At 42.5% G+C, this 15972-nt stretch overlaps 1 protein-coding gene across 12 annotated transcripts in view; it reads right to left on the bottom strand.

The window, feature by feature from the left end:
- Positions 1–15706, bottom strand: part of mecom (MDS1 and EVI1 complex locus) — a 180181-nt gene extending 164475 nt beyond the window's left edge. For 11 of the 12 annotated variants that reach the window (XM_084717334.1, XM_084717341.1, XM_084717335.1 and 8 more), the window contains exon 1: positions 15381–15706. In XM_084717334.1, coding sequence (XP_084573460.1) covers positions 15381–15417 — 37 coding nt within the window. In that variant the 5' untranslated portion in view covers positions 15418–15706. The remainder of the gene's footprint in view (positions 1–15380) is intronic. The other variant, XM_084717339.1, reaches the window with a different exon arrangement.
- Positions 15707–15972: the final 266 nt, after the last annotated feature.

The raw sequence follows: 15972 nt of genomic DNA, 5'->3' as shown, positions 1-15972 counted from the left end.
ATTTCCAAAAAATCTCTTTGTCCAATGAATACAACAAATTGTTAGGATGCTCCTATAAACAAAGTCCTGTTGACAACAAGACTTTTCTCTAATTCTAGCAAGTGGTAAAACCATAATATAGCAAGAGTCACTACAAAAACATAAAAAGATGAAATATCTAGACATGTGTGACACATTTTAAATGTTAAAAATAAATGATGCATCTAGATTAAAGATGTTCCAACACCATTTTGTCCTTCCTGATATCTGAACTTTGCATACTGGCTGATACCAAGTACTAGACCAATATCTGTGATCCAATACCAGTGTTTAAAAAAAAAAGTTCAGTCCAGTCAGTAAAGATCCATTCTGTTTTCTCCATAACGCCAGAACACGTCAGTCCAATTCAGTTCACCATCACAAAAGAAAGACAAGCTCAAGCAGTCTTCTCACCGTTGATCAGGCAGCCAGTGACTTTGTTAGCTGGGTTTGCAGGGTTGACTTTAGCTTTACCAAGACACAATCCACTGGATTGTCCTTCCTCCTGACAGAGACTCCAGAGATATTCTGTCTACAATGAGCTGGTTACAATTATGCAGACTTTGCAATGCAATCTGATGCCAAGATAAAGCTAGCATTTCTCTCCTCCATTTATTATATAAAATTTGTTGTTTAGGGGCTAATACATTACGTGGTGTCAGATCGAAGCATAGACTTGCATACTCACCGATACCCAATCCCGTATTTTAGGCTGTACCGGAGGCATTTTTCAATGCCGGTAGCAGAACAATCCTACTAGTAAAGTCCCACGACTGGTGGTGAAAGTGAATTATGGGTTAGTGGTGGCTATCACTCACAGTTGTGATTATACAGCCGCAGAGAAAGTACCAGATATCATGCTGTAATTGTTTCAACTTTGTTTGGAAGGTATTGTTTTTCTTGTGTTATCGGTGCTGTTGACCTAGCACCTCTAGTACAAGATGTGAAAGCCCAGCTTTGTCAGTAATGGATTTTGGCACCATAGACAGCAAATGATTTTAGCTGGTTGTCAAATCAAGCATGTTTTTGTCACAGAAACAGAATCTTGCTGGCCCCATGGATTCCTCAACTCTACTCTTAACAGAAAGCCTTATATTTCAGTCAAACAGTCATGTTTTCCTGTTTTAGCAGCTTTCATGTTTGTTTATGCCTGCTTGCTATAGTGTTACACAGTATGTTCCATATCAAAGATATACAATGTGATTAGCTGTGCAGCTGTACCACTTTACCAGTGACATGCACTACGCACACATTTAACAATACTTATTTCACAAAAACATTACCAAAATTATACAGCAGCATTCTCTGGTGTCCCATGGGAGATTACTACGTTACATCAGGAAGTGTCCTTCAAAGTTTCCACCATTGTAATTGTACGGTTTAGAACCAGACTTTGTTTTTTTGCCTTTCAGAGCCAGTTTTAAAACCCTAGAGATGGCTGCTCTCTAGGCTGGGCGAAATCAGAATTGAATTAACACCCAAAGAGCATTTCATCAGAGCCAGTGGGGCCCCGTGGTCCAGGACACCTGTAATAGAGTTTCCCCTCTCGTAGACGCAAAAACATTTTAACTCCCATCGTGCGGAGGGTTTACCTGCTCCTGCCTGCACGCAACTACGCTGTTGCAACTGATCAAATCAGGCCAGACAAATTGCATTTGTTGAGAGAAGGATCAAATGCTAGCGCCAACAAAAAACATATTAGCAGCCTGATCTGCACAGAATACCCTTGGCAGAGAGGTAGTATTGGATTAACAAAGCAACATAGAAAAAGAGAGGAGGATGTATAGAAATCCAAACTGACTCCTCTGCTTTCCTTCGCTGCTCTGCTCCTCTGCGCACTGAGGAATTACCACGAACGATCGTATGCAAGCGAGGAAATAGATGTGGGGAGAAAACACTTACATGCAAAGAGATGTATTGGATTACTGTGAATTCAACTAAAGTGTTGCTGCATGCCAATCTCAACATTGAAGTACATGGTAGGTTAGAATGCAGAGATATAATTAATCCTCCAAACTACCACACCCTTGGATAACAGACAACTATTGAAGCCCTTCTCGAGTTAATCGTAGAACAAATCATCACTTATGTCCATTATTCTCACCATGGAATACATGAAAACTATCAAATTCAAACATTTGGTAATGGGAAAAGGAGATATTTTTCCTGTTTGTTATTAAAATAAACAGAGACAGAGATGTCTGGGATGAACTGGTGTGTGAAACTCAGGGGAGACAGAGAGAGTATGGGAGAGAGAGACTAAAGGGGCCTGAGTGTCTGACAGACAGGCAGGCAGATGGACAGGAACTTGGCATTAGGGAATATGATTCTGCCAGAGAGTGATCCATAAAGACTGGAGGAGGTCGAAGGGCACACTCTCTATAATGACTCATCATCACTCAGTGGTGTCCAAGCTGGGATGGCCTGTCTGTGTGTATGTGTGCGTGCGTGTGTGTGTGTATGTGTGTGTGTCAGTGGATCTGCTGAGAGATAGTGCAGGATAAACGAGCAGTTCTGCTATTCTAAGCCTCTGGGGAGCAAAGAGAGATCTCCCTGTTGTTTTATCAGAGCCCTGGCCAAATAATGTCACCCATAACATCAATTAATCCCCCTGTCAATATTCAAAACAATAAAAGTTTGAAGAAAAACATGGCTGATAAAGCGAAAATGACTTTCGCTGGGTTATGAAATATGATAAATGTTGTAAAGCGTACGAAATTCCTTCTGTTTGAGGGAGAGCGTGTTTGACTTCTCGGGACTGGGTAAACACCGCTGGATGGACCTCGCCGTGGCAGCTGTTCCCGTGGTAACAGCGGTGGGCAGCAGAGGCGGTGCCACGGGGGAGTTGTGGCGTTTTTCATGAACTGATTTTTTTTTATTCACAGCCAGTCATTACTTTTACTACAGCGCAGCCCGAACTGACCACTAAAAGGGCGGCACAGTCTGCCAACACCTTGTATATGGAATTCATAAAACAATAGCTCACACTAAATTCCCCTGCTGCATTCTCAATCAAGCTGCTATGGCAATGACTGTTTCTGTGTGCATTTATGTGCGCGCACGTGCAAGAGGCCATATTTTTTAGTTGTGCAGCATCGGATGGATATCTCCATCTCCTGGCAGCTGACAGCCTGTTTGTCATCCACTCCACAACCAAGAACTGACCTTCAGCAGCATAACTACCTTTATCCTGCCGTACCTCTCCTCTCCCCTCCCTTCATGCCTACATCTCCATCGCCTCCCTCACCCTCTATCTTTCTCAACCCTCTACTTTTTGCACTCTCCCCCTCTACGGCCTTTGTCATTGATCGCTGATGCGATTGGCTGCCTCCGTGCTCAGTAATGACCTGCCCTGGTAACCAGCCGGCTGCTCCGCTCGGCCCCTCGCAGATTGAACTGTCAGATGGCAGCGATTAATGGCTGGGCAGAGAGACACAGACTCACACCTGCAATGTCCCACCCTGCACTGCCCCACTGACGCACTGTCCCATCCCAGCTCAGCTCACACAGGTACATGTCCGTGTATGCATGTGAGTGTGTTGTGTCCAAAGGACTGATAAATATTCAAACATCTGTAGGTGCATGTGTTTATGGGTGCATATAAATCTTTGCTTTCATACATGTAATACTCCCCCTGAGGGTATGCATGCTTTCTGCCATGCTGCAGTGGCTGATGGGAGGGGACGGTGAGAGGGGCTAAAAGGACAAGAAAAAAGTCAATCAATAGAAAGGCTTAATCCCTCCCCTTCTGGCATTTCCAATGGGACTTTATTTCTGAAAAAAATATGAACAGTAGTCAACAGCAGCAGACAAATAATTTTTGAATTGTGCTACGAATTACACATGATGTCTGTGAAATTTAAAAGATAATTTTACAACACGTGAATGTCACAGCTTCCGGTATGTTTGTCTTAGTTTTGTATGAAAGTGCTCAGTGATCTACATCCCTTGCCTCGCACAATTGATCATCAACTCAAATATTGCTGTCCTTTGTAACATTATCTTACCTGAAGATGGACCCCACAGCTGCACTGCCTGTCACTGTACAGAACTTAAGCTAAAACATCCCAGAACCGAGGGTTGCGGTCTTGTACTGGTGATATCATTTGGAGCTAGAGTCTGCGTAGTAGTGGTCAGTATTGGAGCTGCGCTTTTGATTGCCTGTGGGACTACATCCATGTACAAAAACACACAGGCATCATAGCTTCAGTGGCTAATATTAGCTTTTGGATGGAGAAATTCATTTGTGTAACTTTTGGGAGCATGGTCTCTCTAATTACATATTTTGACAGTCTAATATGTCAACAGCTTTATGAAAAACTGCAACTTTCTTGAGTAACATCATGTGTTATTCGTGGCACAATTCAAACACGATTTTAAAAAGTCTGTCTCTCACCATAGACTACCGTTCATATTTTTTCCCATGGTAGTCTACTGGAAGGAGGACTTTGCCCCTCTATATTAGTAAGGATGAAAATGTTGAGTGTATATGTAGGATCCTACACAAAATACTGAACAAATTAATGGTGATAACAATTTATAACACTACTACACAAGAATAGAGCACACAATTCACTTTTAGGACCTTGAAAAGTAGAAAAAGTTGCCAATTTCGCCAAATCAGAAAACAACTGAACCAACCACAGTTTGCTCCACTGCTTAAATGACAGCATGTAATGATTATTTGTCTGCAGTGCTGTACTTTGTTACTCCCTGCTCTTCTTTATTACTTTATTAGTTATGATTGCACCCGTAATCATTCACTTATTCTACTGTTCGCACTTGAGAGTCACTCAGCGCAGGAGAATCAGAATAAATGCCTAAAATGCTAACACATGTTATTTCCTCGAACAGAGATGAGTGGGGTGTTTGGTCTGGTCTCGCTCTGTCTGTCTGTTGAGCCGAGCGCTGCGGGCCCACGCGGCTGTCCCGTGTTGTACTTGGCTGGCCGTCTGCTAACTGTCAGCGCAGTATCTCCTTACACTGATGAATGGGAAGTTTCCAGACCTTTCCCAAAGCTTTCATTCCCTTGTTCCTACGCTTCATCCAGAGGAATGGCCGAGAAAACAAGGGCTCCTCCGCCCGCCCGCCCGACGGCCTCCCTCAGGGGGAGCGCCAACGCCGAGACGGGCATGGAGGCTAAATTTAAAACGAGGGGGAGAAAGAGGGATGGAGCGAGGGAGGGAGATAAAGAGTGAAAGAGATGTAGACAAAACACAGCAGAAGAAACACAAATGTGAAATACAAGAAATGTGGTGGGAGAGAGAGAGAGAAGGAGAGAAAAAAAAAAGAAGATGGAGGGAGCATAATCCTCTGAACAGTGAACATGTGAATATCAGGCCAGTAGGGGTTTGGCGTGGTGTGTGAAACGGAGATAAAATCGATTAGCTTGTCCACTGACCCAGTGAGCAGCGGGGCCCCCCATTGCCCCAGTCCTGCCACAGCCCTGACAGAGACGTCCAGGCCGCCGAGGCCCGTAGGGGTCCCTTCTGGACACTGAGGTGAACAAAGTGGTGCCCTCCTGTCAAACTAAAGCCCTCGAGCACCAGCAAAACAACAAACCATGCTGCAATGCTTCACTGCTCTCTGATTCCACAGGAGACAGAAAAGATGTAGTGCGGGCTGCTGAAAGAGGACACTGTGTGTAACAGCTGCTGCTCAAAGTACACAACTAAAGTACTTACTTAAAGGAAAATACTGTCAGTTAATTAAGAATTTCAGCCAACTGAAATCAACTCACAATCATAATTTAATTTATTTCTGTTTGGCTGCTCTGTTTAAGTGCTTTAAACCTTAGTTGCCTGTGTCTCATAAAAGAATGACTTGTGAATAACTGCTTAAAGGGATAGTTTGGATTATTATTATTATTATTTGGATCAGTAGTCTGTGTATTACGTGTGGCTTAACCTCAGTTAGGAAAGCACCTGCACAAAAACTAAGCAATGAACTGCTGTGAATATGGTTGCCAACAAAAAGTATTTTAGCCATTTAAAAAAGAAGTCCACCAAAAAAATTTCAAAAAAAAAAAAAAGTCCAATGTCGCTCTCTCCAAACCAACCAAACTCGACAGGCCAAATCATTAATTTTAGGTAAAATGGCTGATGGAGTTTGGTTGACTTGATGGGAGCAAACAGCAGCTTCCCATCAGAAAAGGCAAAAGTAAAGTATTTAGAAAATATTCTAAATCTATGAACTTAAACCAATATTATTATTTTTTTTTTAACTAAAATACATTTTGCTGCTGACCCTGTCCCCAGCAGTACACTGCTCAGCATCTCCTCTCTGGTTGTTCAAACTGGAGGTGTGCTGGCCGGCCTCTGCTGGAGCTAAGACACTAATCGCAGTACCTCATACAAGCCTACATCAAAAAATCTGAACTATCCCTCAAACAGTTATAGAAGCTGGTAATGTGTTAAAAAAAAATGCATCACAAGGCGGAAAAAACATGTATGATTCCCAACTAGGGAATAACCATAAATTAAATATCTCTTTCAGAAACCGACACACGCTTCTAATTTGAATTAGATTGCTCATTCTCGCATAAGGAAGCATTTCTGAAAACCAGCTCTGCCACTCATCACTTCCTCTCATCCCAATAAAAACAATCAAAAACAACAGTTACATTTTTTATAGACAGCAACAATATGTTATTGACATATTAATTCTAGAAAATTGTCAGGTACTTCTTGGAAAATTCAAAAAAGCACCAGCCTGACAAGCTTCCACCTGTTGACAGGCGCTGAAAGCTCACCCTATCGTTTTATCGCCTTGTTTTCCTCACATGATTTCCTCAGTCAGATCAGTGAGTGAGGAGCACCTCTTTGATTCCTGGCTCATTGTAGTGGATCTGACCCCAGAGGTCACAGAGTGGAAAGAAGTGGATGTGTCACCACTAAGCTCTTCTCCGTGTTAGAATAATATTTCTATGGTGCATTTAGGATGCTAACGCTAATCAAAACAGGACATCCTGAAGAGGGCCGTGCTCTCTCTTCCCTGGCCCCGCTCACCGACTGCTTTATGTTTTTGTGTTTGTGGAGGAGCGACAATCCCAGGAAGCCGCGAGAAAGGTTCATCAAAGCTCTGAGCAGGGGGCCCCGGCTGCAGGATCGCTGGAATGCGGTGTGGAAAGGAATCTCTACTGTCCTATTGTTCCCTTGTTTCCTCGGTCTCATCACACGCCGGCACGTCCAGTTCACTTACAGGTAAGGAGCGCTAATCAGCCCTGCATTCCTTTTCCTCAGCCGCATTCTTTCCTCTGCTGCGACCCTGACTGACCAACAACACTTGTGAGTACACGCAGAAGGTGCACGGTCAATATGGACACACACATACACAGGGGGGAAGTCATCAACACAGATCTCTGAGGACAGGGACATGGTGTTTCCTTTTCTCAGACATGGGATTGAGAGTGGAACAGTGAGGTGAACAGATAATCACAGGCGCCTGAGCAATAGGCCAAGTGGAGCAGCTGCACCCCCACTTTTAGACAAGGGGGGAGCAAACATCCTTTTGCATCCCTACTTCTGATCATCTTCACTATCTTTAAACATTTGATCAAGTTTGGATCAATAATTACAACAAAATCAAACATGCTTTATATTATTGAAAGGTAGGTGCACCAAACAGGAGGCAGCAAACCAGGAAGTTACTTTGGTAACAGCCAGGCGACAAAATGCAAAATATTATGTATGTGGGTAAATAGAGGGTAGGGTATTATTTTTCAACATTTTGTCACCACAATAGAAAAAACATCATACATCATACCTCCTCTTGACACTAATACTGCACCCCCACTTTAACTATAACTAGTTTCCAATGTTGATGATGCAGTGGAAAGATGATCTACTCCTCAAAAACTGAGTTTGGACAAAGTCTGAAAAGACATTTGAGAAGTTTGGTTCTCCTTCAACTTCTCACCAACATTTCTACATTGTCTGTGTTGTACAAATGTTTCACAGGACAATATATATTTTTAAATCCAATTTTACTTCAAGCTTACTATCTCTAAACACTGTGCTATGAATTAATAATGAATTCACAGCTTGCCGTGACTTCTCCTCATTGTGTCGCTCACTGTAACTGTCACTGTTTCAGCACCGCAGCAACAGGCAGGACAGCTGCTGTCACATCCATTCAGGTGAATGTGGTGCAGTGAAGACTTCATCAGGAAGGTTCAAGCTTTGATCACATCTCCTACCCTCATCTCTCCCGTCCTGCGGGGGCCAGGGGTCACCGCTTAATGAGCTTCGGGGAGGAGAGTGGGGGGCTTGTTGTGGTCGAGATGAAAGGTGTACAGGAATCGCACACACATAGCACACAAACACATACACACCTGACTGCATCTGCGCTGTCCTCCCTTTTCGGGTACAGATGGGCACGACCCGATCCCCCCGTTTTACCCCTCTTAATCAGAAGTGACTTTTCCTCCTCTCCCTCCCTCGCTCACTCACTCCTTCCATCCCTCGGGCCAGCCTGCTCCACCCAGGGAGATCCCCAAGCAGTGCTGGAACACGCTGTTATCACCACGTTCACAAAGCAATTGTTGGGTAATTCCTGTTTATAGCTATGTGCTCCCTCCAGTGTATAAGAGTGAAAGAAAGGCACTGTTCTCTCTGTCAACACTCAGTAACAGTGATTAAATTGAATGTCCAAAAGCGAACGCATGCCACCGCCAGTACGAAATTATTTACAATTAATTCAAAAGAACTTTAGTCATATCCAAAATGAGATAAAGAGCCATAAAATAAGCGCAACTGGGATGAAATTGATAAATCAGTTTGGTGAATCCACTTATTCCAATTCGAGAAAAAAGGGAAAATGATCACAATGCAGCCTGTAAACTGACATGAAAACATAACATCATGTCTGCAGTCTAGACTGAAGTGCAGCACACAAAGATTGGCAGCAAGAATAAAGTCACATCAAGCCTCTTGTTTAGCCTTCCTCCTCATAAAAGCACTCAACAATGTAGTAAAGTGACTTTGGGTAGTTAGCTGATGTGAGACATGAGGCCAGAGTGTCGGGCCCTGTTTCTACCACCTGCTTCAGGTAATTGATTGGAGTATAAAATGATTGAGTTTCTTTAATTAGCTAACAGACATCTCTTCTCAAAGCGCGCCAGGGAGTGCTAACTTCACACTGCCTCATTAATAGCCCGGGCGAAGCGCACCATCAGCAATCTGTTGACATTATAACTCCTCAGACATCATAACGACACACAAATCAGTTTGATGTCTGGCTAAAGTTTTCAACTCAGCAAAATGTCATTTATCTCAGACCAATTTGTGATGAGAAAATGGCGACGTGTCACACGTTTGACGGCTACGGCGTATATTCTGCAGAGCGCCTTTGTTTTGTGCATGAGCACTAAAAGTCACACACACACACACACACTCGGCTCGTCCAAATAAGCACATACACACATGCTCACCTCCCCTCCAAACACACACACACAAGCACAATCTATAAAAATATGCTTAGCTTGGGACTGGTCTGTTGATAATGACCTCAGCCTTGGCACCGTACTGGGCCAGACCAGACTGCCGACAGACTGGAGGCTTTTGTGTGGACTCCCTATCTCTAACTCCATGACCTTTAGGGGGGAGAAGAAAGCAGAACTGCCTTTTTTTTATTTAGAAGGGGTAAGGCTCGCTCATTGTTCTGTGTTGGTACGGTTTCCCTGTGGTAAACACCCAACGGTTCCCAGGCTTGACATGTTGCTGCGCACCACCCTCCCCTCCCTCCCTCCTACCATCCATCCCTTGGTGTTCCCACACTGCCCTGTCTGGGTCGCTGCACCACACCACCACCACCACCACCCCACCAACAACACACACCACCATCAATAAACAAACACTACCGCCTCACACACAATGACAGCAAAACTACACCCTCTCACTGTTTCACCTGCCACCGAGGTAGCGTTCAGAAACCATGTGTGCTTCTATGCTTTCTGAAATTCCTCACATACATAACGGACAGAGATGAAGGAGAGCGGGGACTGTGGATGGAAAAGAGGGAGTTGAGATGGGACAGAAGCCCCTGAGGCCATGGAGGGCCGCCAACAGGGCATGAGAGGGGACCCATGACGAGCCCTGGAAGCTCCCGAGTCGCTCAGAACAGGGGCCCATCCCTCAAACGGGTGACAACAGTGCATAAACAAACCACTAACCTCATCAACTCTCTGTTTACAGCCCTGAGACCGAGTCCTGGACGACTCATTAACATCGGGGACCTTCCAAAAGAGCCATTTTCTAAGAGGGGGGCAGCTACTCCCATCGTAAGAGGGGAGGAAAGTGGACGACATGTCAGACAGATGGGGGCGTTGATAGATGAGAGGACCTGGGTCACAGTCAACCTGCCCCTCCGCCACCCCAAACCCAAGCACACACACGCACGCACAGACACACTTGTACCTCAAAACACCACTAATACACCCACAAAAGCTACGTGTAGAAGTGCAAAAATTAGATAATTGATTACTTGTCAACTGTTGAATTAATTGCCAACTATTCTGATAATCAAATAATCAGTTTGAGTTATTTTTTTTAAGAACAAAAAGTAAAAGTTCTTTGATTCCATCTTCTTAAATGTGAACATTTTCTGATTTCTTTCCTCCTCTGTGACAGTAAACTGAATATCTTTGGAGTCGTGGACGAAACAAGGCATTTGAAGGCATCATCTTGAGCTCTGGGAAGCAATGATCTCCATTTTCACAATTTTCTTAGATTTTATGGATCTGGTAACTAATAGCTTAATAGACAAAATAACTGACAGATTAATCGATGATGAAAAGAATCAGTAGTTGCAGCCTCTCTAACTATATGTATAAGTGTACGCATGTGATAATATGGTATGCTTTACACCTGGTTTGACAAATGTTCAGCAGCTTTTAATGCATCAATGCATCATATTCTATAGAATCATCATATGTTTGCATTATTTGAGAATATATGGTATGTTATTTTATACCAATTGTTTTCTAGTATGCCTCCCTTCAGAAGCTACAAAAAGTTCATGCCTCCCACTCAACAAATATTATCAATCATTAACAATAATTGTAGAAGCATCTGATGAAAAGGGATTAGAGTTGAATTTTAGTGAAATAAAGCTCAGCATGATAGCAAACATAAACATAAATCATATTAATTCAGCCTTGTTCACTCTATATTTCTCTCCTTGTCATCCACGTCCCTGCTGCAGTGGCTCTAACCCCTCCCAGCTTGAGAACCACTGTTTTAGAGAAAATGCGTATCGGGATATTTATCATATATCACACAACTGCCTACATATATAGAGATACCATTTATAAGCTAAATCATCTAGGGGTATAATGATACATCAGTCTGGAATGATATATCAATTCAATGTTCAACAAACCAATATGATCTATGCAAAAAGAAAAAGCTATGCCTTTATTTTGAAATTCCCATGCCATGTCTGCACCACACATGCCTGAAAGAGTTAAGTTATAAAACTGCTGAATTATAATTTAGTTGCTGTTTGTGAGTTGACATAATTGTAACTGGATGTGTTAAATGGACATATGAGATTGTCTGATAACAAACAAAGAGCCTGAATTTTATTTAATTGAAGTCATATTACTATGTGCAAATATTGTATTGTTGTCAAAAGAATCAATTTAATATCATATGTGATGAAACTATGAGTTGCATTTCTAATAACATGAACTCAAAAAAGGCTGCAAGGTTTTGAATGTTATACTGAGGTCCTAAAATTAAGCATTTAAAAAGTGACTATTACTCTATTTTTTTTTTTAATTCAATAAGTGCTTGACTTAAGTGATGTGCCCTATCCTGGTTTTAAGATGTGCCTATGAGCACTGACTGATAGTAGGCTATGAATTGATATGACTTCATGAAAATAAAAAAGAAAACATCATTAGATAGACTGGCTATATGGTGATTAATTTGCATTAGAAAACAAGTTCAAAGCAGAGAAAACAGAGAGGAGTAACCTCTGCCGTGGGCCTCAGTGATTCTTGACCCGGTCCATTACTAAAGGAGATATGGGACATTTGTATACAGGCTTTGGCACAAAGCGGAGCGCAGGCACAGAGCACCGCTCCGGGACAACAAGGGCTGTTTAATGGGGTCTCTATTTCACTTTCCCTGCGCCGGCTCGCTCCCTCTCACCTTTTAAATGGGCCGATCTATTAACCGTTTTAATGAGCTCCGCCAGACAAACGCGAGATGCATGGCCCATTGCACAATGTGAGGAGGACGACGCGTTTCCTCAGCCGCAGAGAGGAGAGGAGAGGAGAGGAGAGGAGAGGAGAGGAGCTGAAAGACAGAGAGACAGAGAGACAGACAGAGGGACAACGAGGCCTCTCATCTTTTCTCTATATGTCACGCACATATGAACGCACAACTTCCCGTGTGCCAATCAGGGGGTGTCGATTTGTCAGATGTGCATCTAAGAAGTGATGAGCCACATCTTTGTATGAGTGATGGCTAAGAAAATATTGTAAATGTGACAAATTGTTATCAAGTGTGCGTCTTGGGACACAAATTGGATTTGAATACTCCATTGCCACTTGTTAAACTTCCAAATCATTTTTTTACGGAACTTTTCCTTTATTTCTAGCCTAAGTTTTTATACCCAGCATAAAAGACAGAATTAAAATTTACACTCTACAAGTCTGTAAAACAGATGCAGCTGCAACGATTAATCGATTAGTTGTCAACTATTAAATCAATCACCAGCTATTTTGATAATTGATTAACCAGTTTTAGTGTTTTTAAGAAAATAAGGTAAATTTTAATTCAATATTTTCTGCTTTATATACATTTTCTGCTTTATATATATATGAGAGTAAAGTGAATACTTTTTGTTGTGGACAAAACAAGACAATTGAGGACATCATCTTGAGGTTTGGGAAACCCTGATAAGCATTTTGCATCGTTTTCTGACATTTTCTAGATCAAACAACTAATCAATTAATCGAGAAAATAATCGACAGATTATTTGCCAATGAAAATAATCATTAATTGCAGCCCTAATTCAGCGTCACCCTAGGCGGGTTATGTGAGATTAATTATCTTTGTAATTATTATTACCAAATTATCAAAGACCTCTAAACACATTATAATCAAGAGGTTTTTATTGGGACACAAAAATGCTAAGTGGGCCTTTAATTAGGCCTACGCCAGGCTAGTTTGGATCATCAACCCCCTGCTCCTCCTCTTCCATCTTTCTGTAGCCCACAATTCACCGCGGGGTGCGGCCTGCTGCACGCCTTGGCTATACTTAGTTGGGAAGCAAAAGCGAGTTTTTGTGGCGCACCGCATTACATCTGGACGTGCGGACTAATCAGTCAACCTCCATCAATCACTCTTACGTTTACCACCTCTCCATCACCTCCTCTATTACATCCACCCCCTTTTTTTTTTTTTTTTAATCACACGGCTGTTCTGCGAGGAGGCCCCCGTACATGCCCGTTTTAACACGACTGCTCCGGACAGGCGGGGAGGCACACACTGAACGCATTTACCAGCAGAGCTCTTATGAGGGGTCTGGGAATTTAAATATTCACTGTTGACACTGTGCAGACCTGGCTGGGGGCCAGAGCGGGCCCGCTTCTCCTGGGGACCCAGAACACCCCCCCCCCCCCCACCACCACCACCACCACCATTTCTGAATGAAGACGCTGAAATCTTCATCTTCCATCTCGAGAATAACAATCGTTAAATTATCCCATATTCTCAGACTGGCTTTAATGGTTTGCAAGGATGTAGAGAAGTTAATGTAGTTGTTGCTTGTTGCCGCTTGTGAGCCTTTGTAAACGCGGTAATAAAAATTTGTCTAAAACAAAGTCTGTGTGTCACAGTCAAGAGAAGCCTGTAGGCCGATACAAAGAAAATTAAGTGCTTTATTTCCTGTTGATGGTGAGGATGATGATGATTACGGTGTGTGTTTGTGCGTGAATGTGTGCACCTATTTCCTTATTTTCGAAGCATTCAACAGAATCACAAAGTAACATTCTTACTTACTCTGTAGTGAACTAATGAAGCAGACATTTATGTGACAATTTCTCCATATATGCTGCTTGCAGGAATTACACTTTAATGTTTTATTCACTTTATTTAGCTGTTTTTATATGCAAAAATACAGGATTTCCATATGCAAACCGAGATGCAAACACTGGTCACTGGACTAACTGAAACTCTCAAGCAAATCATAACGTCTTTCATATAAAATTTCTGCGAGCACCAAATTATTGCAGGCCTGCGCCTTGAAACTGTCGCCTTTCTGGACTTGACCTCTCTTCATAATTCCGTCCAAAAACATGTGCAACACAATTCTACATATATGCTGTGCGTTTTACTGTTTGAACCTCGACAATTGAAAGATTAAAATCTCAAATGAAAGTCAACACAGCGCAGAAATTCACAAAAAAGACTAATGAAACAGCGTTTAAAAACAATATCATTCTTGATAATTTATTGTAGTAAATGAATGCAGAGCAGCTATATCAATCATCTCCTTGCATAAATTCTTCCAGTTGATTGCGTCCGAGTAATTAAATCGATTTAATGACAAGAATGTTTCTATATTATACTTAATTTAATCAAACTCATTGATTACTTCAAGTTATTATTTGATTCTAAATTAATTTTGTTAGCAAGTTTATTTGTAAGGAGCCTGCCGTCTGCAATAATCAAATTACACAGACTCTAAACTCCGTAAACTACAACATTCGTGCATCAAAAGAATTAAAACATCAACGTCTGAATTTGTTTTTTTTTTAGAGTGCCATGTAATTTAACAATCAAGACGCATTAAGCATTAATACGAGCATGACTAATACACACAAACAGAGCCACAAACGCACAAACAGACCCCCTTCCCTGAAACATTTACCATGCCTGTCTAAATCCTCGCTTTCTCCTTATTTCTCTCCATCAACCTGCCTTTTCCAAGTTGCTCCCCGCAAACTGAAGTGACCGGCAGCCCCGCAGCAGCACTGTGCAGCGATTACAGTACAGCTGCCGATGCACGGGACGTGGGATTTTCACCTACAACGCGCTACAGTACACTACAGCGCCCACTACATGCAACCAGTAATTCCAATACAGGAGCGGACGCCTTGCAAAGTTCCTCCATCGCTCCCGAAACTTTAAAGTTTACACTCTTCGTGTGACAGCGTTTCTTTTTTTTTTTTCTTCGCGACCATATCATCGTTTTGTCACTCTTAACACGTCAAAGTGAGGATTATGGTTCTCTGGTGGACATGAAATCGTTAGAGAAACTCTTAATAAGAGCAGTGATAACAGCGACAGTCTATAGGTATATAAGATGGCATGTTTGAAAAGGAAAAAAGAAAGGGATGTTGCACCTACTCGTGGCCAGTTTCCGTGCCCTGCCTTTGGACCTCATGGTGCCAGTCTCTCGGCGTGGGTTTGTTTGGATTTTTTCTTGGATCTTTTTTCCTCCTTTTTGTTTTTTCTCTGTCCTTTTTCTCTGGGTTTCTCAATCCAAACGCGCTATCTCTCCAGCATTGTCAGTCTGGACACCTTCGCACATGCGCACAGCCCCGAAATCTGCCGGCAGCAAGTGCCAGAAAAAGTTTGGGACGATTTATCACTTTGATATTAACCTGATCTGGTCAAGATGTGTGAATCGTGGACATCTCCTCTCCGTGTCAGAGTTTCAAACGATCACTGAGTGAGAAAGCGGGGCACACACTGCAAAAAATGTCCCGACGCTGCTGAAGCCTCAGAATCAGTCGTGTTGTTTGTTTAACACGTGAGGAAACTTTGTAATTGAGATGCGCGCGGTGCAGTTTTGACTTGTTTCAGGACTTACCTCGAAACAAGAGCCACTAACCCTGAAATAAGGCAGGAAAATGCAACAGAATTAGTAACCGAGTTGAAGAAAACTCGTCTGGAAAGTCAAAACAAAGTTAATCTTCGAGGTGCAATAGGGATATGT

Source organism: Lutjanus erythropterus, chromosome 4 (genome assembly GCF_056507025.1).
Source record: "Lutjanus erythropterus isolate fLutEry1 chromosome 4, fLutEry1.hap2, whole genome shotgun sequence".
NCBI lineage: Eukaryota > Metazoa > Chordata > Actinopteri > Lutjaniformes > Lutjanidae > Lutjanus > Lutjanus erythropterus.
The sequence above is the reverse complement of the archived record's forward strand: the minus strand, read 5'-3'. Positions and strand labels throughout refer to the sequence as shown.